General features: G+C 46.9%; 1 protein-coding gene across 1 annotated transcript in view; it reads left to right on the top strand.

The window, feature by feature from the left end:
• Nucleotides 1–349: 349 nt before the first annotated feature.
• LOC115467915 (oocyte zinc finger protein XlCOF6-like) overlaps nucleotides 350–27,329 on the top strand; it is a 37,432-nt gene continuing 10,452 nt past the window's right edge. The window contains exons 1-2 of the mRNA XM_030199759.1: nucleotides 350–750; nucleotides 11,861–13,427. Coding sequence (XP_030055619.1) covers nucleotides 350–750; nucleotides 11,861–13,427 — 1,968 coding nt within the window. The remainder of the gene's footprint in view (nucleotides 751–11,860; nucleotides 13,428–27,329) is intronic.

The following is a 27,329-nucleotide window of genomic DNA, read 5'->3' as shown; positions in this document are numbered from 1 at the left end:
ACTTGCCCTCTCTCATTCATGAGGACAGGCAGGATTTGTGCATGGGAGACAGACGTTTGACAACATACGACGAGCCCTACACATGATTTACCATGCACAGGACACACGATCCCCTTTATGCATCTTGTCACTCGACGCCGAAAAGGCGTTTGACAGAGTGAGTTGGGCCTTCCTGTTTGGAGTGTTAGCTAAAATGGGATTCTCGGGGCGATTTATTAACTGACTCCACCTAATCTATAAGACTCCCACAGCTTCAATACGATTAAACGGTAGGCTTACAGAACCCTTCCTTCTTTACAGAGGGACAAGGCAGGGGTGTGCATTGTCTCCTTTGCTTTTTGCCATTGTGATGGAGCCACTTGCGATACGGCTTCGAGCATATCCTGACATTAGAGGCCCACGGCTGGGAGGCTTAGAAACACGAACTCTTCTCTTTGCTGATGACATTCTGTTAATGCTGAGAGACCCTGAGACCTCCTTCCTGCGAGTGCTAGAAATATTATATGCCTATGGGAGAGTCTCAGGTTTCAAAATTAATTTAGACAAATCTGAGGCATTAGATATAAATATCTCTACCGAACAGAAATCCCGACTGCAAGAAGTAGCCCCATTCCGATGGGCACCGCAATATATTCGTTATCTTGGGGTCAATATGCCGAGAAATATTGATGAGCTCTTTCGGGTTAACATCCCTGAGACACTACGAAAACTCTTCCAAGATCTACAGAGGTGGGATGGCCTGCAATTGTCGTGAGTTGGGAGAATTAGTTCAGTCAAAATGGTGATACTCCCGAGGGTGCTCTATCTCTTTATGGCACTACCAATTTCAATCCCTGATAGTTTCCTACGAAACCTCCAGCGAAAGGTGTTTTCCTTCATCTGGAAAAAAAGACCCCCGTGTGTTCGAAGGGAAGTCATGTACCAACCTAAAGAGCGAGGGGGGATGGGGGTTCCTTATTTTGCCCTATATTTCCAAGCAGCACATTTGAGGGCCATAGCCGCATGGTTCACGGAGGTGGGGAATATTGGGGTGCAGATAGAACAGGGCTGGATGGGCCGCTTAGGGCCATTCCCTGGCTGGCTAAACAGGAGTTAGAGGAATTAATAAAACAATGCCCACCATTGATGCAGTGGCCTTTGCTTACTTGGAGTAAGGTCCGAGAGACCTTTTTCCTGGGACGCAGATACTTCCGCCACATGTATCTTAGATTTGCTCCTCATTTTGGGCCAGGCAGGGAGGACACAGCCTATTGCAGTTGGGAGAACATGGGATTATGTACATTAGGACAAATGTGGGAGGAGGGTAGGACGCTGTCTTTTGAAGAGCTTCGTAGAGAGCACGGGCTGTCCCCCCTACAAGCTTTCCAGTATTACCAAGTACGAGACTTCCTAACCCGACGGGCAAAGGGAGAACTTAGTCTATCAGAAACAAAGGTAGAAAATGGCTTAGTGAAGGGGGGGGGAGGGCAGGGGTAGCATTTCACGACTTTATGCAGCGCTACTTCTATACTCCAACCCAATAGAACATTATCTAAATAAATGGGGTGATGCCCTGGGGGTGACATATACGTTTCCCCAATGGAAATTAGCATTTAGATCCCTGCTCAAAGTTTCAATCTCCAGTGCTATGGTCGAAAATGGCCATAAAATATTATACTGCTGGTATTATACTCCACACCGCATTGTAAAAATGTTTCGCACTGGCTCAGCTAAATGTTGGTGACAGTGCGACACAACAGGTGATATGTTTCACATCTGGTGGACCTGTAGACATGCCCAGGCCTATTGGGGAGAGATACTGAAATTCCTACATGAGGTCACTGGGGTGAGCTACCCAATGAAAATGGACCACTGTTTATTGCATTTCAAACCTAAAGGAGTCCAAAATTCAATACATCAATTTGCTGGACAAGTGTTTGTGGCCAGCAAGCTGGTCCTGGCAGCAGCTTGGAAGCAGCCTGTGCTACCTGGTCTTCCGAGAGTCCTGCAGAAACTGGATTACATTGGCCTGATGGCTAAACTCACTGCGCTGCGAACCGGCCGATTGATGCAGCACCAAAACATTTGGAAATCTTATGAACAATGGCAATCCTCACAGCACATCCACTACTACTACTACTACTACTTAACATTTCTAGAGCGCTACTAGGGTTACGCAGCGCTGTACAATTTAACAAAGAGAGACAGTCCCTGCTCAAAGAGCTTACAATCTAATAGACCAGTGAACGGTCGGTCCGATAGGGGCAGTCTGGATTCACTGAACGGTAAGGGTTAGGTGCCGAACGCAGCATTGAAGAGGTGGGCTTTAAGCAAAGAAGACGGGCAGGGAGGGGGCTTGGCGTAAGGGTTCAGGAAGGTTGTTCCAAGCATAGGGTGAGGCGAGGCAGAATGAGCGGAGCCTGGAGTTGGCGGTGGTGGAGAAGGGTACTGAGAGGAGGGATTTATCCTGTGAACGGAGGTTACGGGCGGGAACGTAAGGGGAGATGAGGGTAGAAAGATAGTGAGGGGCAGCAGACTGAGTGCATTTGTAGGTAAGAAGGAGAAGCTTGAATTGAATGCGGTATCTGATCGGAAGCCAGTGAAGTGACCTGAGGAGAGGGGTGATATGAGTATATCGGTTCTGGCGGAATATGAGACGTGCAGCAGAGTTCTGAACAGACTGAAGGAGGGATAGATGGCTAAGTGGGAGGCCGGTGAGGAGTAAGTTGCAGTAGTCCAGGCGAGAGGTAATGAGAGCGTGGACGAGAGTTCGGGTGGTGTGTTCAGAGAGGAAAGGGCGAATTTTGCTGATGTTAAAGAGGAAGAAGCGACAGGTCTTGGCTATCTGCTGGATATGTGCAGAGAAGGAGAGAGAGAGGAGTCAAAGATGACTCCGAGGTTGCGGGCAGATGAGACGGGGAGGATGAGGGTGTTATCAACTGAGATAGAAAGTGGAGGAAGAGGAGAAGTGGGTTTTGGTGGAAAGACGATAAGCTCAGTCTTGGACATGTTCAGTTTCAGGTGGCGGTTGGACATCCAGGCAGCAATGTCGGATAAGCAGGCCGATACCTTTGCCTGGGTCTCCGTGGTGATGTCTGGTGTGGAGAGATACAGTTGGGTGTCATCAGCATAGAGATGATACTGGAAACCATGAGATGAGATCAGGGAGCCCAGGGAAGAGGTGTAGATTGAGAAGAGAAGGGGTCCAAGGACCGATCCCTGGGGAACACCAACAGATAAGGGATGGGGGTGGAGGAAGATCATGAGAGTGAACTTGAAGGTGCGGTGGGAGAGATAGGAGGAGAACCAGGAGAGGACAGAGCCTGGAACCCAAATGAGGACAGTGTGGCAAGAAGTAAGTCATGATTGACAGTGTCAAAAGCGGCGGATAGATCCAGGAGGATGAGGATGGACAGTAGCGAATATAACGCAATGTTGGAATAGATAGAAGTAAGAAAACACTGAAGTAGAGAAGGAGAGAAGGGGGGGGGGAGAGGGGAGGTTAAAAGAATAAGTTTGAACGTGACGGGAGGGAAACTGTCATGAAATTTTTGGTTAGCGATCTTGTATTAGAAACGTTTTCCTTACTGCCTTGTTTGTACATGAAAATAATAAAATGGTTAAAAAAAGATACCATAACATGCAAAGCAAAGGGACCTTTTACTAAGGCATGCCTAAAAGTGACCTACGCTGATGTAGGCACGTGTTCTGGATGCATGCATGTCCATTTGCTCAGTGCACCTGGCCAAATTTCCATGTCAAGGGTCATGAGTCCTCATTGTTCAGGGCATTACCCACACAGAACAATAAAAATGAAACTAGACTTGTACTGAGACTTAATCTAAGTTTCCTAGGTAATAAATAATGATTAATCAAAATAAAATAACGTTGTTGTCTAGTGTAATTCAATGCAGTGTGAAAATCGCACCAAAAATGCTAAAACTGGTGCCAGAGATAATCTAGTATAGATATGTAATGCCAGACTGGTCCCCATCAAAATTGCTAACAAATGTGATTTTAAAAACTCTTAAAAAAACAAATATATAAGTTAAAAACTAGAATCAGCATCAAAACGAGGCTCGATGACGTCACTGTGTTTCAAAAATACTGATTTGGATGTTTTTGTGAGAAAACTGTCCAAATGCTCTTTATGTCACTTTTTAGACATTTTTGTCTTTTGAAAATAAGCCCCAGAGTGCCTTTAAATGGTTCCATGTTCAGGGTCTTGAATCCTCACTATTCAGGGCATAATTCACAAAAAACAATAAAAAATTAAAAACAAGACTTGCACTGAGACAAATCTAAGCTTCTTAGGTAAAAAATAGTAATTAATCAAAATAAAATGACAGCATTGTTGTCTAATTTAAAATCAGCATGAAAATTTCACCAAAAAATGCTAAAGTGGCTGTCAGAGATAACCAACATATGTAATGCCAGGCTCGTCCCATCAAAATCGCTACAAAATGGGATTTAAAAAACTCTTTAAAAAATATATAATTTAGAGGAGAGGAAGTGATGTCATCGGACCGCATGGTGGCTTAGCCTCATAGCTCTCTTCCCCAATGCCACTTTTTAGCAAAAATAGCAATTTAACGAACGAAATACGCAGTTATAGAGAACGGATTTGTCTTCTGAGTACCTGCAGATATGAATAAAGCTGCGTCTACCCAGAAAAAAGAGGCAGACAAGACGGAGAGAAAAGCTCGATGAACAGGGCAGCTAAACAGCATGAGTCCCCGGAGCGTGCGTCCATGTCGGACTCGGACTCCGCGCTGTCTATGTCGGAAAGCGCGAGCACCTCCCCTGAGAAACGGCATATCCAACAAGCTTCGTAAATTTCTAGCAACTATCCAACGGATATCAAGCAATCTAAAGAGGAAATCTTAGAGCGGATGGATACGCTAAGCTCAGATCTTCGAGAGCTAGGCAGCAGGGTGGAGGAGGCAGAGCTGAAATTAGATGAGCACGGGGAGTCCCTAATCAGCCATGCAAACAAGCTGCAAGAGATGGAACAAAAGAACGCACAATTAGAATACAAACTCGACGACCCTCGAGAACAGGGGATGGAGAAACAACCTCCGGTTCCGAGGTGTCCCTGAGGGCGGAGACTCTGAGAATGTGGCGGAGATAGTACAATCCTTGTGTTCTAAACTGTTGGACTCTGAGGCAGAGGTTATGAGCTGCGAGTTGGATAGAGCTCACAGAGCCCTGGGTGCGCGCAAGGATCAGCAATCGCGCGACATTATTGTGCGGTTTCACAAATATGACATTAAAGAAGAATCCTGGCGGCTGCTAGACGGGTGAAGAACTTGGAGTTTCATGGCATCCAGATCCAGGTTTACCAGGATCTGTCACAGTACACGCTACAGTTGAGAAGACAGATGAGACGGTGCTGGAGATTTTGAACAAGCATCAAACGCAGTATAGATGGGGATTTCCCTTTTCCATGAACTTTAGCTTGAAGGGCAACAAGCACAGGGTGCAAACTGTGCAGGAAGCATGGGAGGTTCTTCATGCTGCTGATTTGGTCTCCGCTAGGGTGCCTCCGGGAGCAGTGACCCAGCCACCAGAGTGAAGCTGCAAAGACGGCAGAGAGTCCCGGAATCCACAAAGCGAGTGGGTCATGAGCGATGATCTGGATTGCATAAAGTGGACTGGGGTGACGGGACTGTGTGTTTAAGAAACTGAACAGCGGATGAGAATTTTTTCCTAGCGTCTGTTTTCCTAGTCTGGTAGATATATCATTCTTGCTAAATAGATGTATATATAGGAGGCTTAAAGTATTTGTGGTTTAAACTCAGTAAGTTGGGGTTGCCTATTCGGGCTTGTTGGAGGGAGGACCCTTTAATGCAATATACTGGATGCATGTAGGGTTTGCAAGGGAAATGGGATGTTGTTGGGAGGGATGGTGTTGGTAGAGTAGTGGAGTTTGTTAAAAATAGGGCAGGGATTGGGGAGAGATGGATGTTTGGCTGGGAACTGTGTGAATGGTGGGGAACTTCCTTAGAACCCAACTGGAGGAGGTAGTTCTTCATTTGATGAGAATGATTGGAACTGGGAGGGGTCTTACAGGGCGGGGTGGGGTGGAGGGAGGCTAGGGCAGGAGGGGAGGGATGAGGGAATGATGGGGTATCAGAGGGTAGCACAGTCCGCAATATGCAGAGCAGATCTGGAAGGAGATAATTGTCCAGCATTGGGGGATCACTTAATGGCAGGCAAAGACTTAAAGATATATCTTATAATGTAAAAGGGCTGAACATGCCTCAGAAACGGCAGAAGCTGTTTGCCGAGTTGAGACAGCTTAAGCCCCATGTGGTTTTGCTACAGGAAACACATTTGAGGACTAGATATGAAAAATTTCTCTCTCACTCGGACTATCCAGGGGCATACTTTGCCTCTGCGGCAGGGTCAAAAAAGGGGGGGGGGGTGACGATACTGTTACACAATACTGTGGGGGCGCAGGTGCTTAAGGTAAAAAGGGACCCGGGCGGCCGTTATATCTTCTTGCATATCAAAATTGACCAAGTGGATCTAACAATTGCATCTATTTATGCACCGAACATGGGGCAGGCGGGGTTCTTTGAGAGACTGAAAATTCCTTGGCCACATTTGTGCAGGGTTCTCTGGTCATAGGAGGGGATTTTAATGCTGTAATGAACCAGGCCCTTGACCAATCCGGAGCCATGAGCAGTGAGGGGCAGAGGGACTCTTTGACGCTTAAATCCCTAGCACAGTCTCTTGGTACAGTGGACCTATGGAGGGTCAATAATCAGAGGGTGCGGGATTATACATTCTACTGCCCAGTGCATCACTCATACTCTCGTATAGACTACCTCCTGCTGGATGCTGCGCTGGTGGAATGGGATCCAGAGGCGGGGATCGGCAGTGTGACTCTTTCGGATCATTCTCCGATATGGGTTACACTGCCCAATATAAGGGCAGAAAATAAAGACGAGGTGGACACTAAACACTGGCCTTTTGCGGGAGGAAGCAGCGGTAGTGGGATATAGGGCAATGCTAAAAGAATATCTTGAGTTCAATCAGGAATCGGTGTCTTCTCTTGGTACAGTATGGGATGCCATGAAGGCAGTGTCAAGGGGATACTTCTTGCAGTTGGCCAGCAAAAAAGCCAAAACCCGTAAAGCACAAATAGCGAGCTATATTGAGAATATCGACAATTAGAAGCTCAGCATAAGGCCACTGGGTCAGCATGGGTCCTGAGGAAGTTAAATGACCAGAGACTGCAGCTCGACTCCATCTACCTAGAGCAGCTCAATATGATGCAAGCGAAGAACAGGGTGAGCTCATATGAGTGTGCGAATAAGGTTAGGGCGTCTCTTAGCCATCAGGATGCGTAGGCAAAAAGTTGAGCGGACTATATTAAAGATAAGGGACGCAGGTGGGAAGGTCTTGGGAAAATCTGAGCAAATATGTAAGAGATTTGGGGAATTTTATAAATCCTTGTATACCCCGGAAACTAGTCCAACTCCGGAGTTAATAGAACAATATTTGGGGAAAGTGAGTTGTCCTCCCTGAGCCATCAACAACAGCGGGTGTTGGATGAGCAGTCACCCCTCGGGAAATTCAAGAGGCTATTAGAAGCTTACCATCTAGTAGGTCGCCTGGTCTGGATAGATTGCCTAATGAGTTCTATAAGCACTTTGCCCCAGAATTAGCCCCTCTTTTGGCAGACGTGTTTAATCAGGTGGGGAGGGGTGGGTCTTTGCCTTTGTCTATGATGGAGGCATGGATAGCAGTCTTGCCAAAGCCAGGGAAAGATCACTTAGATTGTGGATCTATAGACCTATATCGGTGTTAAATGCAGATGTAAAAATCTTGGCCAAGGTACTGGCTAGCCGTTTGGCCCCGGTCCTTCCAATGCTATCCATCCAGACCAGGTAGGTTTTGTCTCTCATCGAAAAGCTATGGATGATATTAGGAGGGTGGTAGACATTATGCATTGGCTATCAGAAATCAGAAACGCTATATCTTTTAAGCCTGGACGCGGAAAGGAAAAGCATTCGACCGGGTTCACTGGCCGTTCATGCACCAGGTCTCGGAGAATATGGGTTTGGAGTGCAGTTTAGGAGATGGATTCAGGCCTTTTATTAGTCTCCAAGGGCTTGTGTCCGGATTAATGGGGGTAATCCAGATTTATTTAATCTGTACCAGGGGACTAGGCAGGGGTGTCCTCTGTCACCTTTACTGTTTGCTATGGTGATGGAGCCGTTCGCGGCCCAGATACGATCAGACCCAAATATATCAGGAGTGCGGATTGCGGACAGAGTTCATAAAATGGCTCTCTTCGCAGATGATGTTCTGCTCTTAGTGACTCATCCGCAGTCTACATTTCCATAACTGAGCGAATGATAGATGATTATTCCGCAGTGTCTGGATCAAGGTCAATATGGCAAAATCTGAAGCTCTAAATGTTACACTTACAGCGGATGTGGTGGAGTCTTTAAAGAGCTCCTCCCCATTCTGGTGGGCTCATAAGCAAATTAGATACCTGGGGGTGAATCTGACCAGAGATCTCTCTGAACTCTTTATGCAAATTATAAGGGACTAGGTAAAATATCGGGGAGGATCTGGAGAGATGGGGAGATATGGCATTCTCTTGGTTTGGTAGAATAGCTATTCTTAAAATGAATATCCTACACGCTTGCTGTATCTATTCAGGTGCTGCCTGTGATGATGCCCAGGCGTTTTTTAACCAATTTACAAGATAAGCTAGTGCGATTCATCTGGGCTGGAAAGCGGCCAAGGCTGGCGAGGTCTTTACTATACAAGGACAGGAAGAAGGGGGGGGGGGGTTGGGTGTCCCCAGTCTAACCTGGTACTACAGAGCGGCGCAAGGGAAGGCTGCACTGGAGTGGTACCAAGAATATCCGGATAGACAATGGGTGCAAATAGAGCAATGCTCATTGGGAGAGACCCCGCTGAGCGCATTAATGTGGTTACCCGGGCCCTTTCGCACCTTGGGTGAAGGAACTTGGGTGGTTATAACGCTTCGTTACTGGGATAGTTTGTTCCCTAAAAGACAATGTGTATTGACTCGGAGTACTTCCATTGCATTTAACCCTCTGTTTTTACCGGGTAATATCAGGGGGGTCTTCACTAGCTGGTATGAGATAGGGGTGAGAACATGGGGTCAGTATTTGAAGATGACTCATTGTTATCTTTTGGAGCTTTAAAAGATAGATACCCTGGGGTAGAGGGAGGGGAGTTTGCATATTGTCAACTGGCACATTTTCTGCAGACTCAAGCGGTGCGGGAGGTGATGCAGCGAAAGAAATTGGATTTAGAATAGATTTGTGAGAAGCTTACCTCCTCCCGGGGCTTGATAAGTCATCTATACCAAAACATAAACCAACAAGCGGCCTGCAGCGGTGTACACAGGGTGGGATGGGAGAAGGAATTGGGGATGGGCCTGGGGAGTCCGAGTGGGAGAGAATTGAAAGAAAGGCGGTGGAGGGGTGTCTATTCATACTCCTCTGCAGGAAAACGCAGTGAAGGTGCTACACAGATGGTATCTTACACCCGCACATCTGCAGAGGATATTCCCAAACTGCTCAGGTGGATGCTGGCGACAGTGTGGGCACAGGGGTACCATGGGGCACATATGGTGGGGATGTAACAAGTAAGAGCATTCTGGAGGGCGGTGCTTCAGCGATGGTTTGGGATGCGCAATTCCATGGGCTCCAGCGGTGTTCCTGTTTTTCTGCTAGGATTGCAAGCCTAGCACAGCACCAGCAGAAGTTGTTGAATCACATGGTTGGCACAGCGAGGGTGGTTGTAGCTTCCTGTTGGCGGCGGGAGGGAGTACCTCCGATACCTAAGTGGCTTTATAAACTGAGTTATGTGAGAGAGATGGAGAGACTTTTGGCTGAGCGTAAGCACCAACTGGGGAAAGGGCAATTAGTATGGAATCAAATTCCTGAAGATGCTCTGTGATATACTCTTTTTTTTTTTTTTTTTTGTGGAGTGATCAAACTGACTGAATTCAGTTAACAGTGCCTTCTGGGTGAGGGGGGAGGGGGGAGGGAGGGGATGGGGGGTAACTTTCAATTCAAAATTTTAAAAATGTTTGAAGTACTGTTATGTTATTGATGAAAAGTTGAAACTGTTGTATGCCGTAAAGGTAGGAGGAATACTTGACGTTAAGTACCAGAATCGGAACATTGCTTTACCACTGATAACCATGTGTACCAATTTCTATGCTGTTAATGTCAAGTTTCACTGCATAATAAAGACTTCTTGCAAATAACAATATATATATAATTTAAAAAGTAGAATCAACATCAAACGGGACTCAGACCGTACAAGCCAGCCCCAGCACCAGTCTTAGTTGATGTGGAGGGGCATTTTTGAAAGGATGTCCAAGTTGCGATTTGGACGTCCTTGCAAAACAGCCCAGCACTTGCCTTAGTTGATATAGCCAGAGTTGCCATCTAAGTAGCACTTGACTTGCAAACACATATGCAAACCTTTAAGCTTTGTTTTTTATACCATTCATTTTCTAATTAGAGATCCTCTGTGTTCATCCCACAACATTCCGCTACAGTTCTCTTCTCCACCACCTACCTCTTGAGGGCGTTCCAGGAATCAACCATCCTCTCTGTTAAAAATCATTTTCTGACATTACTCCTAAGTAATCATGTCCTGTAGTTATACCATTTTCCCTTCTCTGGAACAGATTTATTTCTATATTAATACCTTTCAAGTATTTAAACGTCTGTATCATATCTCCTCTGTCCCTCCTCTCCTCTAGGGTACATATTCAGGTTTTCCAGTCTGTTCTCATACGTCTTTTGGCGTAATCCCCATATCATTTTTGTTGCCTTCTTTGGAGCGCTTCAACTTTTCTTACATCTTTAGCTAGATACAGCCTCCAAAACTGAACACAATACTCCAGGTGGGGCCTCACCAATGACTTGTACAGGGGCATCAGCACCCACTTCTGCTGGTTATAGTTCTCTTTATGCAGCCTAGCATCCTTCTGGCTATAGCCACCGCCTTGACACACTAATTTGTCACCTTCGGATCCTCAGATACTATCAGTGTATATTCCTTCCTATACTAGGCCTGTAATATGGCTCTGCTGGCCCTCAGTATTCCTTGCTTTGCTGTCGTCAGCATATTTTGAGTTCCTTCCTGCAGCTGCATGTAAGCTACAGTGCTTTCTCAGGAAATGGAAAGTACATGTTACATGTCAAGGTGACACTTAGGAGGAACTGAGGCTTTGCGGCCCCTATATGGCAGATACACATGGATATAACCTTGGTGGTGATGAGAGACTGAGGAATCTGCAGACTCCAAGATATTCCAACGGAAATATGTGTTCAGAGAGGAAGGACACCAGGTGTTTCATACTACTTATTTGTTAGCTGGTTTTCCACGCTGTGATCACGCTTTACTGATAAGGAATTAGCCAATTGCCACAAAGTGTGCATGTGAACACAAGAGGAGAGGATGATACAATGTAGGAAATTGCCATTTATGTATACATATAAAAAATATGAAGGGTTATGTTATTACTGAACTGGTTAAATTGTCTCCTACAATATTTTACAATGCTCTTTTATATTTTTTTATTTTTTTAGAAAAAGATTATCCCAGAAACAGTAAAACAAGCCACATAACTGGAAGCTCATTGAGAAGTCTAAAGGGGAAAAGATGTTATCAGAAAGAGAGAAAGAGGAGCCTCCTTCCTGCTCTGACTGGGGAGGAAAAGGGAAAACATCAAAATAAACAAAAACATCAACAGGAGGCTCAGCTCTGTGTTGAAACAGTACCAGTGATATCATCCAGACAGGGAAAAAGCAGACAAACCAGATGAGAGATCAAAGGGTTTCTGTGATATTTGTGAGATATTCCTCAGCAATCATTTAACTCCGAAATCACATCCTAGTTCTGATACTGAAAATAGACCATCTACATGTACAAACTATGCGAAAAACGTCCGTCAAAAGAGAGAACTAAAAGAACAACAGAAAAAGTGCATAAAAGAGACACTTTCTACATCTGAGTGTGGGAAAGATTTCAGTAGGAAGGAAGAGCTGGTGTATACAAGTAAAGAATATGGGAATAGCTCTACCAATGGAGAAAACATTACAAAACACCAGAAAACAACACTGATGAGAGGATTATCTTCATATCCTGATTGTAACAAAAGCTTCAATCAGAAAGAAAACTTCATAAGAAATGCAAAATTCCACATAGGAGAGACACTAGTTTCCAGTACTGAATGTGATAAAAGCTTCACTGCCACAGGGAAACTCACCATCCACCAGAGAATCCATTCAGGATTAAAACGATTTCTATGCACTGACTGTGGCAAAAGCTTTAGGTTGAAGAATAACATGTTGATGCACCAGAAAATCCACACAAGACTGAAGCCTTTTGCATGTTCTGAGTGTGATAAACGTTTCACTGACAGGGGAACATTCCAAAGCCACTGTAGAATCCACACGGGACAGAAACCTTTTCACTGCACTGAGTGTAATAAAAGCTTCAATCAGAAGGCAACCCTCACAGTACACCAGAGAATCCACACAGGAATTAAACCCTTTAACTGCACTGAGTGTAATAAAAGCTTCAGGCAGAAGGCAAACCTCACAAGACACCAGAGAATCCACACAGGAATGAAACCCTTTAATTGTACCGAGTGTAATAAAAGCTTCAGTCAGAAGGCACACCTCACGACACACCAGAAAAGCCACACGGGAGTGAAACCATTTACATGTTCCAAGTGTGGTAAAAGTTTTACTGAGAAGGGAACACTCCAAACGCACTGGCGAGTCCACACAGAACTGAAACCCTTTCACTGCACTGAGTGTAATAAAAGCTTCAAGCAGAAGGCAAACCTCACAATACACCAGAGAATCCACACAGGAATCAAACCCTTTAATTGTACTGAGTGTAGTAAAAGCTTCAGTCAGAAGGCAAGCCTCACAATCCACCAGAGAATCCACACAGGAATCAAACCCTTTAATTGTACCGAGTGTAATAAAAGCTTCAGTCAGAAGGCATACCTCACATTACACCAGAGAATCCACACAGGAATGAAACCTTTTAACTGTACGGAATGTAATAAAAGCTTCAGGCAGAAGGCAAACCTCAAAATACACCAGAGAGTCCACACAAGAATGAAACCCTTTAATTGCACCGAATGTAATAAAAGTTTCAGTCGGAAGGTAAACCTCACAATACACCAGAGAATCCACACAGGAATCAAACCCTTTAATTGTACTGAGTGTAATAAAAGCTTCAGTCAGAAGGCATACCTCATATTACACCAGAGAATCCACACAGGAATGAAACCCTTTAACTGTACTGAGTGTATTAAAAGCTTCAGGCAGAAGGCACACCTCAAAATACACCAGAGAGTCCACACAAGAATGAAACCCTTTAATTGCACTGAGTGTAATAAAAGTTTCAGTCGGAAGGTAAACCTCACAATACACCAGAGAATCCACACAGGAATGAAACCCTTTAACTTTACTGAGTGTAATAAAAGCTTCAGTCAGAAGGCAACCCTCACAGTACACCAGAGAATTGTAGGGTTATTTATCTGAGATCTCACTTTTGCTGGTCTTGGCCTATACAAGCCTGAACCATTCTTAACAACATGGATTCTACAGCCTGTGACCTGAGTACATCTGTAACTTTTAGAGATCAGCTTGGTTACAGAAAGGAAAAGTACTGCGGAGCATTGCAAGATTACTTCATCCAAGGACACAGTGGCGTAGGAAGGGGGGGGGCGGTCCGCCCGGGTGCCATGACGCTGGGGGGTGTCGGTCCGCGTGGTGCACTGCCCTCTCTACCCGGAACAGGTTACTTCCTGTTCCGGGACAGAGAGTATGCAGTGAATCAGCGCGGAGCCGACACACCCCAGCAAGTGCAGTCGGGGGGGATCGGCCCTCACGCCCGTCCCTCACATCAGGTATGCGCTCGGGGGGGGGGGGAGGTATGCGCTCCAGCGGGAGGAGGGTGCGCCGTGCTGTACCTGGGGGGGGGGGTGCGCAGCAGCGGAAACCCGCCCCGGGTGTCAAGCTCCCCTCGCTACGGCTCTGCAAGGACATATTCTTTGTTGCCAATTAGCCGTTATCTCCTGGGAACATTGGGGGAGAGAGAGACACGGCAACTGGAATATGCAATCATCCAGGTAGTTTGCATGCTATCTTTAACAAAGGATCGCTTCTTGACCTTGCAGCTGGCTGGACATGATGTCATCGTATGTGATTGGTCCACAGGTATCATCTGAGGCTTTGATGCCAAAGGTTTGGACTGAAGAATGAGAGAGTAGGAGTTAGGAAGAGACCACCAGACAACTGGCAGATGAATGGAACGCTTGGAAGAGCCAGAGACTGATTTTCCTAACATCAGTGAACTGCATACCTTGTAACAATCTCAAGGTTAGCTGAGCTACCATAAGGCCTTATCTAAGACTGTACCATTTGCATCCAGAATTCAACTCTTGGACCCTATTCCTGGACTGGGAGGCTCGCTGAAGTTGTCAGCTCGAGTCAGAGGAAAATTCCGCTGCTCTACCATTAGGAGTCTGTGACAGACAGCAGGGTGAAATAACAGGATATATATTTCCTATGGTCTCAGGGATAGTTAGTCCTTAGTTTTATCTGAGACAGATAGGTTTACGTCAGGACTTCTGGTCTGTGTATTCAGCTGCTAACTGTATTTTGCATACGACAAGTTAGCCTGTTAGGATAATGAGATTGTATTATCTATTCTGGTGATAATCTGTTTTTATAACAAGTTATTTTGTATTTTGCTTGGCACTTGCTTCAGTACTGTTTATATATATATATATATATATATATATATTCTTTATATAATAAACAATAATATATTTCACCTGTTGCATGGTTCATTTTTCCAGCACAGCTACCTTGTCACTGGGATATAAAGAGGTACGCCCCCTATACACGAGTTCATAGCATTGCTATCTTGTAATGTTCTCTGATATATAGTACCTCTAGGAGCATGCCTACATAATAGGGCAGCTCGTCCATTTCCAATACTAATTGGTAGTTTTGGATTTGATCCCGTGTTACATAATGGGGCACGTCTCGGTCTCAGGTCAAGATGCACTAAACTTTAACGACCCTTTAACAAAGAAATTTTCAACCCTAGCATGCATTAAAGGCCTTTTTCCGATGAAGCTAGCAGCTAATGAAAACGGAATGTAAACGAGTGACTACCATTGAAATGTGGGCGATTCGGAATGCACTAACCATACCGACGATTGCACCGATTCATTTACCGCAAAATATTTAATGTGAGGTCAGAGCTGTCGTTAAGGCCTGAGCTGTCACTCCCCGCTTCCCCCTGCAGCATACAAATCCAAGCTGGCATGTTTAAAAGTGAGATTAAATAAAAACGCTACCAATAAAGAACGACAAGGTGGATGCAGTACTTCCTAGGCTTCCCCCTGCATTAACAAAGCCAACAAAAAAAAAATCGAACGGGAGGGGGCAAAGGCGCTCGTCTGGAGCATCCTATATGGACGGCCTTGCCCCCCCCCCCCCCCCGCTTCCCCCACTTCCACCTGCACAAAAACTCCAAATTTTAGCAGGCCCCCCCTCCCTTCCTGTCCTTTCTCTCTACTCTCCCACAGCTCTGCCTCCCGCCATCCTCCGCCCCGTGCCCCGCCGCCCCTCCCCCCCTCCACCGGGCCCCCCTCCGCATTACCAGGCCCGCGCAGCGCCTCTTATCTCTGTGTGAAGGCGCTGCACGGGCAAGAGGAACATCAGATCGCCGCCAGTCTTCAGGACATCTCTCTCCTTCCCTGACCTGGGCCCGTCCCCGTCTGACGTAAGTAACCTACGTCAGACGGGGGGCAGGCCCAGGTCAGGAAAGGGAGAGAGACGTCCTGAAGAAGACTGACGGCGATCTGCTGTTCCTCTTGCCCGTGCAGTGCCTTCACACAGAGGTGAGAGGCGCTGCACGGACCGGTAATGCAGAGGGGGGGAGCGGCAGCGATGACCTCAGGGGCGGGGGCGGGGCATGGGGCGGAGGATGGCGGGAGGCGGAGCTGTGGTAGAGAGGCTGGGGCTGCTAAAATTTGGAGTTTTCATGCAGGGGGAAGCGGGGAGCAGCGGGGGGGGGGGGGGGGGGAAGGCCGTCCATACAGGACACTCCTGACGAGCACCTTTGCCCCCTCCTGATCCTCAAGCCAAAACCACTTTCAAAGGAATGATGCTGCTTTAAGGAGTAAATGTCAGTGGCTGATAGAACAGTGTCCGATGCTGAGACAGCAAGTTGTTAGTTTTCTATTTAATGCAGGGGGAAGCGGGTAGCCACGTGTTTGTGTTTTTTTGTTGTTGTTGTTGTTTTGACGTTTGTGGCATGCGCAGAGCAGCCAGCATAACGCTTGGCTGCTCTGCGCATGCTTTAGGGGCGGATTACCGACGGGGATTACGAATCTTTGATACATTGTACTTTTTAATACCGCACCGAACATGTGCGACTTGTTTTTTTGGTGCATTCTTTGTTTTTTCAAATTCGTTAAGGACTTTAACGTTTTAGATTTTTTACGTTTAGTTGATGCATCTTGCCCTTAATTCTTATATAATTGAGGTAACTCGTTTGGTTCTCTGTCTTAATTAGTGGCAGCTCGTTAGTTTTTGCTGGATTTCATTCTGTGCTGGCTAAGTGAGGATTTTTTGTCTCTTTCTCTGATTTACAGCTTCCAGCTGTTGCCTGAGTTTTATTGCCGTATCTAAGCTGTTAGCTAAAGCTTTCAGGGTCTGTGGTTTTTTTTCCCACTGCCTTAACCTGTTACTTTCTGGTTTCTGGCACTGCTTGCTGTGAGCTTTAGAAATGTTAAGTAGTAGTAGTAGTAGTCTTTTAAAATTTATTTGTTATTACATTTATATCCCACATTTTCCACTGATAGCAGACTCAAAGGGGCTTACATAAATCTGTAGTAAGGCTACAGTGCAGAAGAACAATTTGACAAATTGAGAATAAGATATAAAAATAACAATTAAGCAGCAAAAAGGCAGAGATAATAACAGGTAATTGTTGTCCTTGGATAATGGCAACTCAGTCTCTTATCTGAGCTAGAAATCTCTGTGTTTCTCTGGGCTGCCCCCCCCCCCCCCCAATAGCTCTGGGAAAGTCTAAACAGCACACCTCACTGGACTCTTTACTTCAGTTGTTTTGGGGGTGGGGGGGTTCTCCTGAAGTTCTTCTGCCTATTTGACAGTTTTTAACTATGTTTTGCAGTGTAAAAGCCGTTTTACTGTGGCGGCACTCTCAGAGCTCAGCTGTACCTTCTTTGCTTGGAAGGATGCCCTGATGTATGACTTAGGTCTGCTTCGGCTCAAGTTGCAGGCTGATCTTCAGAAGTCTCAAGTGTCAGCTTTGCAGGCTGATCTTCAGAAGTCGGGAGAAACTGTGACAGCACTTGAAAGTGAGGGTGATGATTTATAGCTTGCTTTGGCGGGGGTGCTCTTCTCCTACCTCTGCTGAAGGGAGGGGAGGGACTGACAATACCCAACCCAGCCTGCTAATACACCATGCACTGAATGTGAATTGCTCAGGCATAGGCGGTCGGTGGCCCACTATTTGGGGAGGCTAAAGGGGGCGGGGTTAGAGGTGGGGGTGGAGCTTAAATCCATAATTGTCTGATAACACAGAAAAAAAAAATAAAAATAAAAGTCACAATACTTTTTATTAAATTTAGATATTAGATATGTATCATATGTCAAAGAATAAAGTGGTTGCTCAAAGCATATACTAACCACAATAGCTCAACTGCAAAACACTATGCACAACTTTGTGCAAAAACACACTCAGAACCTTACTGTACCATAAATATTACACTGGGCAGAACCTAATACACCAATATACCACCCATACGGAAAATGCAGACCGTCAACAATATGAAACAAGGGATCATATCATCACAATTCTCATGTAGAGCCACAAAACACCCTAATTCATGTTTAATGTGGGCTAAAATGCCATAAATAAGTAAATAAATATAAACTTTTAACGTTGAGCACCTGATTCTCAAAGTGGACATATTCCAAACACTATAATGAAAATAAAATGATCTTTTCTACCTTTGTTGTCTGGTGACTTTTTCTGATCATGCTGGCCCAGTATCCGATTCTGCTGCTATCTGTCCTCAGTGCAGGTCAGGAAGTCATCCTCGTTAAATATCTCCTTGGCAACCCAAGACACCTCCAGCCAACCCCCCTTGCTCTCCCAGCAGTAAGGTAAACAAACCATAAACCAATTTCTACAACTGGTTACACAAGGCTAGAGGGCTTTCACTGCAGCTTCTGCTGTGAGGATGGACGTAAATCAACAATTTAAACCCCTCAGAGCATAGCAGGGGAGGCTTAGCCTCTCCAAGCCTCTTATACCGGGCGCCTATGGGCTCAGGGCACCTGTCTTTCGTTGGAAAGGGAGAGGTCTCATTGGGAGGAACTCTCCCACTCTCTTCAGCTTCAAATTACACAGAACAACGCTTCCCTGGCTTCTGTGACTCCGCAGCTTGCCGATGTTCAGGAAGCGCTGAGTGAACAGACTTTATCAGGAACTGAAACAAAAGTCTGAGCGTAATTCTCTTGCTTTGAGCCGTGATTTACTGCTTGCTAAGGTAGTCTCGCACCAGGTGTGTAGCCAGACAACAAATTTTGGGTGGGCCTAGGCAAGAAGTGAGTGGGCACTAAGTGTTAGTGTTCTCCCCGTCCCAACCACCACCAAAAAAATACCTCAGCTGGCGGGGAAATGCTTCTTTCCACCTTGGCAGTCTGCAGCAGGCATGTGCTGAAAACAGAGCATGCGCAGGTGCCAGTATCGTGGAGAGAAGCGTTCTCGTTACCATCAGGGGGAAGTCTTCAGCTGGCCGAGCTTGGGATCCCCTCCAGCTACTGCTAAACGTGTGATACTGTTGGGTGGGCCTGAGCCCTAAATGGGTGGGCCCCGGCCCACCTGTGGCTACGCCACTGTCTTGCATTCTGTCCAGGAAGCTTTGCACAGAGCTAATGCGGAACTAATCGATTTAAAAGAGAGAAATCACTCAGGTTTTAAAACAGGCCGTGCATGAAAGAGACTCTTGTTCTAAGACCTTGCGGGAGTGTAAGGGAGAGCTTGATGCTGTTAAACAGGAAGTTTTTAATATACGACAGGGCCTTGACTCTGTTCCAATGGACCTTCAGGACAGTTCGAGTTCCAGGTCTCCAAGCCCTACTCCTGAACAGGTCAGAGTTTCTGATCGGTTCTGCAGCCAGGAGCCTGACTATAAGAGTTTTAAGTTATTGTCAAGGGGTTGGACAGCGTCAGCTTCTCCACACCCCTCTATCTGGCCCAGATCCATAGCTCCTGAGGCCGTCAGCAGTAAACCTGATCCTGTGCTCCGCCCAGGAAGGTTGCAGCTCCCTGCACCACCTGATGAGGTCACTGGTACTATTAGTCATGTGCTCCGCCCAGGAAGGTCGCAGCTCCCTGCCTTGTCTGATGATGTCACCAATACAATTGGATATGTACTCCGCCCAGGCAGGTCTCAGCCTTCTGCACTACCTGATGACATCAGCAGCACAACAGCACCGCTGTTTTCTTCTCCTGCTGGTGAGCAGCGGTATTTCACTCAGACACCCAAAGGCACTACATTATCTATGGAGAAACACTCACAAATAATGAAGTTACTTCACACTATGATTAAGCCTTTTAAAGAGTCTTCTAAGGCATCAAAACACGCTCACCTGGATACAGTGCATGGCCTCTTTCACTCCTTACAAGTCCATTCTGGGACGTTTGCTGAAGAGTGACAAAATTATTTGAAGGCTGTCCTGCTGACAACCCTGACCTGTTTCAAGATGGAGCAAGCTTTAAAGAAGCTGTATGGTCTTTTTTGCGGATTCCACGGAAGCTAAGCGTGCAGGCATATAATATGTGCTGTGGTCCAAATGAGTCCGCGTGAATGGGCCTATCGCCTGAAGCAAGCATTCTACTGGGGGGGGGGGGGGGGGGCTACCCCAGATGCTAAGATCTTGAATTTGGTGACTCAGAAATCTTTTATGAAAGGTCTGCCTGACCAACTGAAAATTTCTTTGGCAGGAAAACATAAAGAACCTTTTTTCCAGCCTTCTGAAGCAGGGCTGAAGGTATTTTTAATATCTGTTGTGCGCAGCCTGCTGCAGCTGCTCCCAAATTAGCTTCTAAAACTCGCCCCAAGGAGGCTCCACTCAGCGTTTGTGCTGTCACATCCACACTTTCTCTGGAAACAAGGTGTCAAGTCCTTTCTACACAGTCACGGGTTGGCAGTACCCAGCCTCGCCAGCCAAGTGGCACAGCGCCTCCTACTGCGCGGGAGGGCCAACACCACCCAAAAAGAAGCATTTTAATCAGAGGAAGTGGGCTACGGAGAAGATCCAGGCCCTAGAAGCACAGATTGACCAATTGCTGGTGAAACATCAGGTTTTAGATCCTGGTTCTATACCGAAACCATCATCTCCACAGAAGAAAGGAGGCAACTTCCAGAAGACTAAAGAAAAGTCTCCTGGGTTGACCACTACGACTGGCCTAGTGTCAACTCCATTGAGGTGGAGCCTCTGTCCTCTTCAGAGGAAGAACAGGCATGACTAGGACCTGCCCATCCTTCATCAGCTATCGTGTCCACAGTTCATGTGTATGCTCTGTCTTCCGTCAGTGAGGAGTCCTCCGTGACCAATGCTGATGCCCAGCCCTCAAACCCGGAAGGGCCTCTTATATGGGACTCTATCAAAGAAAACAGGTATTTTCTGGGCAAACTTATTCCTAAAGGTTACAGATATACCTTAGATCTGTTGATTCAACAGAAATTTTCCTGTTAGGGTCTACTGGATACAACCTCAGAGGTGACTTTGATTACCCATGGCCTGTTTCAGAAACTTGAGGCATTTTCTAGGGAAGAGGTCGGGATGCGCTGTGTGTCACTCCATGCGACTTGTCACTAGTGGCCTATGGTAATCAGAGCATTAGCACTGTGGGATAGGTTTGGCTTTCCTTGCAGCTCAGTCGGATGACTGTCAGGCACCCTGCCATCATTACTACCAGTGTTGGTGAAGAATTCCTGATTGGCAATGATCTTCTGAAGAGATTGCGGCCTATTTTGGATTATGTCCAAGAAGTTATCTGGTCCCAAGTCACCCATCCCATTCCTTATGGGAGAGTAAAACACTTGAGCAGAGTCGATGGGTCCAGCTCTGTGGAGCTTAGGGACACCTCTGTTCGAATTAATTTCCAGAGTTCAGCAGACCCTCACATTTTGGAGCTCCAGTGGGATGATACTCCGAAGGGGGGGGGAGCAGCATGGGGAAGTAATCCGAGTCCAGAAAGCTCGGATAGCTGACATTGTTCTACATGCTGACAATTTGGAAATTATTTTGCACGACTTGCCTACTGCAGGTGACTCGCCAGATACTGCTGTCGACATATCACAGGAGGTCTCTTCTTCCACTTCCAGTCCCGATCCACCACATCCTCGCAGGTTGATGACCATCCAACAGAAGGATGATGCATATACCATCACCACCCAGATAGCTGATATTCCATCACTTCAGTCCACTGTGTTGTTGCCTAGCGATGTTTCCTTCATCAGTGACACTCTGTATTGCCGTCTTCGCAAGTCTGTGCAACTTCCCTTTGGTAAATGTTTCTCCACTTCTGTGCAGGTACCTGGACAAGGTGCTAAGCCGCTTGTGGGAATGTGTAGCCTTCCTTTGACTGTGGGACAGAAGTCTTTCACCCACCACTTCTCTATTGTCAGAGGCCTACAGCAGCCCTTATGTTTGGGTCCGATTGCCTTGTGTGACTGAGAGTTTATGTGGACCTGGTGAATCTTGTCTTGTGGAGTAGACTGGATGGCAGCCCAGTGGAATCTGAATCTACGCCTGTTAGCCTGAAGTCTGGACAGACCATACCCCAGGTCTGTGAAGTAGTCTGTGCTGAAGATGTGACCATTCCTGGAAGAGTTAAGGATTTTTCCATCAAGCTCCGTCTCACACATGGACAGCGTCTGTTGGACAAAGTGGTGTTCTTCAACCCGCATTCTCACTTTCGGGACCTAGGGTTGTCTACCGGTGTTCTGCCATGTTTGGAAGTGACTGGTACTTCTTTTCACTTGTTGGTCACCAATCCGCAGTCAGATGAAGTTGTTGTGTCTGCAGGAGACCCTTTTGGCTTTCTGGTGGGCGAGTCTTTTCCTGATGTCAAGGTAAGTTTGCCTATTATTGGCAGGCTGCCTTCCTCTTGGAACACCTGCCGGGGGGGGGGGAGGGGGGATACCTGAATATCTGTTTACCTCACCCAGAGGCCTCATCTCTCTGGAGTTTGTTTGGCCATATGATGCAACGTGTTCACAAGTGCAGACTTCTTGATTTTGCCAAGGAGGATGTCTTTACCCCAGAAGACTAGAGTGGTGAATTCTGTTGAAACCTCATCTCTGCAGGAGGAAATTGAAGAGCAAGTGGAAATTCCATCCAACCAGCCTTTCTCAGAGTTTGATGCCATGGTGAAAGAACATGTGGAACAGGCTGATGCTTGTACTACTGATACAGAGAAGGTGCAGTTGACTGATATGCTGTACAAATACAAGGACCTTTTTGCTGTAGACTCATATGATTGTAGGCTCACAGACCTGCATGTCACCAGAGTTCCTAGGAAGCCAAATAGCAAGCCTGTCTTTGTGCACCAGTATAAAATTCCATTGGCTTCCTACGAATCCATGCAAGAGATTCTCAACACTTTGGAGGCCAGGGGCATCATTAGGCAATGCAACAGCACATACAACTCCCCTCTGTGGCCCATTTTGAAAAAGAATAACAGCTGGAGAATCGCACTGGATTACCGTCAGCTGAATAAGCGAGTACCTTTGTCCAGGTGGCCTATGGCTCCTTTGGATCAGAATCTTGATACCATCAAAGGGGCTAACTATTTCACCAGTTTGGATTTGGCATCAGGGTTTTGGACAGTACCTGTTCATCCACACGATCAGCATAAATTGGCCTTCACGTTTGGGAAGAAACAGTATACGTGGAACAGATCTCCCTTTGGTTTTCTTAATTCCCCTGCTGAATTTAACATCTTCCTACACAAAGCACTTCCAGATGCCGAAGCTCGAGGAACTGTGGTCTATGTGGATGATATTCTGATCAAAAGCCCTACATTTCAAGAACACTTGGCAGAGATTGAGCATGCTTTCTTACAGTTGACAGATGCTGGAGCTAAACTGACGCTGGCCAAAGGACAATGGTGCAGGAAATTGCTGAATTACCTAGGGTACGAAATTTCTGCTGAGGGTCTGCGACCTCAGAAGAAACGAGTGCAGGCCTTCCAACAGCTGAAACAACCCACCAATCTCACAGAAATTCGTTCCTTTTCGGGAATATGCAATTACTCCCAACAGTTCATAGATGAGTATGCGGAGATCACCCAACCCTTGGTCAAGTTATTGAAGAAGGCTGCGCCCTGGGCTTGGGGTCCAGAGCAGGAATCTGCTATGCAGGAGCTGAAGGATCAGCTTAGCCGCTTTCCATGTCTTGCGTACCCTGAGGGGGGTCGTGAGTTCTATGTTGACCTGGAATACTCCAATCACTCCATGAGCGCTGTCTTATATCAAAAATATGATTCTGATAAGAGGGTCGTGGCCTATGCCAATAAAGGCCTATCCGGTGTGGAAAAGAAGTATTCAGACTGTGAGAAAGCACTTTTGTCCACTGTTTGGGCTCTGCAACATTTCAGGAGTTATATCCAAGGTGAGAAGCTAATCGTGGAGACTTGTCATCAACCCATCAGTTTCCTGGGTGGCGACCGAATCAAATCCGGTCGGGTGTCCAACAGCAGGATAGTCTCCTGGACATTGGCACTTCAAGGATGGCCTTTAGAGGTAAGGTATGCTCAGAAACATCGTAATATAGTAACATAGTAACATAGTAGATGACGGCAGAAAAAGACCTGCACGGTCCATCCAGTCTGCCCAACAAGATAACTCATATTTGCTGCTTTTTGTGTATACCCTACTTTGATTTGTACCGTTGCTCTTCAGGGTACAGATCGTATAAGTCTGCCCAGCACTATCCCTGACTCCCAACCACCATCCCCTCCTCCCAACCACCGGCTCTGGCACAGACCGTACAAGTCTGCCCAGCACTATCCCCGCCTCCCGATCTTGACTAAGCTCCTGAGGATCCATTCCTTCAGCACAGGATTCCTTTATGCTTATCCCATGTATGTTTGAATTCCGTTACCGTTTTCATTTCCACCACCTCCCGCGGAAGGGCATTCCAAGCATCCACTACTCTCTCCGTGAAAAAATACTTCCTGACATTTTTCTTGAGTCTGCCCCCCTTCAATCTCATTTCATGTCCTCTCGTTCTACCATCTTCCCATCTCCGGAAAAGGTTCGTTTGCAGATTAATACCTTTCAAATATTTGAACGTCTGTATCATATCACCCCTGTTTCTCCTTTCCTCCAGAGTATACATGTTTAGTTCAGCAAGTCTCTCCTCATACGTCTTGTAACGCAAATCCCATACCATTCTCGTAGCTTTTCTTTGCACCGCTTCAATTCTTTTTACATCCTTAACAAGATACGGCCTCCAAAACTGAACACAATACTCCAGGTGGGGCCTCACCAATGACTTATACAGGGGCATCAACACCCCATTTCTTCTGCTGGTCACACCTCTCTCTATACAGCCTAACAACCTTCTAGCTACGGCCACCGCCTTGTCACACTGTTTCGTCGCCTTCAAATCCTCAGATACTATCACCCCAAGATCCCTCTCTCCGCCCGTACCTATCAGACTCTCCCCGCCTAACACATATGTCTCCCATGGATTTCTATTCCCTAAGTGCATCACTTTGCATTTCTTCGCATTGAATTTTAATTGCCAAACCTTAGACCATTCTTCTAGCTTCTAGAAGCCCAAGGTATGGCTGACCTGCATGACTGTGCAGGACATGATTCCCTTGCAGGTATTCCTGAAAAGCGAATGCTACATACCTGTAGAAGGTATTCTCCGAGGACAGCAGGCTGATTGTTCTCACTGATGGGTGACGTCCACGGCAGCCCCTCCAATCGGAACACTTTACTAGCAAAGGCCTTTGCTAGTCCTCGCGCGCCGATGCGCACCGCGCATGCGCGGCCGTCTTCCCGCCCGAACCGGCTCGTGTTCATCAGTCCCTTATGTAGCAAAACAAAAACAAGGGAAGACACAACTCCAAAGGGGAGGCGGGCGGGTTTGTGAGAACAATCAGCCTGCTGTCCTCGGAGAATACCATCTACAGGTATGTAGCATTCGCTTTCTCCGAGGACAAGCAGGCTGCTTGTTCTCACTGATGGGGTATCCCTAGCCCCCAGGCTCACTCAAAACAACAAACATGGTCAATTGGGCCTCGCAACGGCGAGGACATAACAGAGATTGACCTAACAACTTATCCAACTAACTGAGAGTGTAGCCTGGAACAGAATAAACGGGCTTAGGGGGGTGGAGTTGGATTCTAAACCCCGAACAGATTCTGAAGCACTGACTGCCCGAACCGACTGTCGCGTCGGGTATCCTGCTGCAGGCAGTAATGAGATGTGAATGTGTGGACAGATGACCACGTCGCAGCTTTGCAGATCTCTTCAATAGTGGCTGACTTCAAGTGGGCCACTGACGCTGCCATGGCTCTAACATTATGAGCCGTGACATGACCCTCAAGAGCCAGCCCAGCCTGGGCGTAAGTGAAGGAAATGCAATCTGCTAGCCAATTGGATATGGTGCGTTTTCCCCACAGCCACTCCCCTCCTGTTGGGATCAAAAGAAACAAACAATTGGGCGGACTGTCTGTTGGGCTGTGTCCGCTCCAGATAGAAGGCCAATGCTCTTTTTGCAGTCCAATGTGTGCAGCTGACGTTCAGCAGGGCAGGAATGAGGACGGGGAAAGAATGTTGGCAAGACAATTGACTGGTTCAGATGGAACTCCGACACAACCTTGGCAAGAACTTAGGGTGAGTGCGGAGGACTACTCTGTTATGATGAAATTTGGTGTAAGGGGCCTGGGCTACCAGGGCCTGAAGCTCACTGACTCTACGAGCTGAAGTAACTGCCACCAAGAAAATGACCTTCCAGGTCAAGTACTTCAGATGGCAGGAGTTCAGTGGCTCAAAAGGAGGTTTCATCAGCTGGGTGAGAACGACATTGAGATCCCATGACACTGTAGGACGCTTGACGGGGGGCTTTGACAAAAGCAAACCTCTCATGAAGCGAACAACTAAAGGCTGTCCTGAGATCGGCTTACCTTCCACACGGTAATGGTATGCACTGATTGCACTAAGGTGAACCCTTACAGAGTTGGTCTTGAGACCAGACTCAGACAAGTGCAGAAGGTATTCAAGCAGGGTCTGTGTAGGACAAGAGCGAGGATCTAGGGCCTTGCTGTCACACCAGACGGCAAACCTCCTCCATAGAAAGAAGTAACTCCTCTTAGTGGAATCTTTCCTGGAAGCAAGCAAGACACGGGAGACACCCTCCGACAGACCCAAAGAGGCAAAGTCTAAGCTCTCAACATCCAGGCCGTGAGAGCCAGAGACTGGAGGTTGGGATGCAGAAGCGCCCCTTCGTCCTGTGTGATGAGGGTCGAAAAACACTCCAATCTCCACGGTTCTTCAGAGGACAACTCCAGAAGAAGAGGGAACCAGATCTGACGCGGCCAAAAGGGAGCAATCAGAATCATGGTGCCTCGGTCTTGCTTGAGTTTCAACAAAGTCTTCCCCACCAGAGGTATGGGAGGATAAGCATACAGCAGACCTTCCCCCCAGTCCAGGAGGAAGGCATCCGATGCCAGTCTGCCGTTGGCCTGAAGCCTGGAACAGAACTGAGGGACCTTGTGGTTGGCTCGAGATGCAAAGAGATCTACCAAGGGGGTGCCCCACACCGGAAGATCTGGCGCACTACTCGGGAGTTTGAGCGACCACTCGTGAGGTTGCATACTCCTGCTCAACCTGTCGGCCAGACTGTTGTTTACGCCTGCCAGATATGTGGCTTGGAGCACCATGCCGTGACGGCGAGCCCAGAGCCACATGCTGACGGCTTCCTGACACAGGGGGCGAGATCCGGTGCCCCCCTGCTTGTTGATGTAATACATGGCAACCTGGTTGTCTGTCTGAATTTGGATAATTTGGTGGGACAGCCGATCTCTGAAAGCCTTCAGAGCGTTCCAGACCGCTCATAACTCCAGGAGATTGATCTGCAGATCGCGTTCCTGAAGGGACCAGCTTCCCTGGGTGTGAAGCCCATCGACATGAGCTCCCCACCCTAGGAGAGACGCATCCGTAGTCAGCACTTTTT

Source organism: Microcaecilia unicolor, chromosome 1, assembly GCF_901765095.1.
Source record: "Microcaecilia unicolor chromosome 1, aMicUni1.1, whole genome shotgun sequence".
Classification (NCBI taxonomy): domain Eukaryota; kingdom Metazoa; phylum Chordata; class Amphibia; order Gymnophiona; family Siphonopidae; genus Microcaecilia; species Microcaecilia unicolor.
Note: the sequence above shows the minus strand (reverse complement) of the source record. Positions and strands in the feature narration are given on the sequence as shown.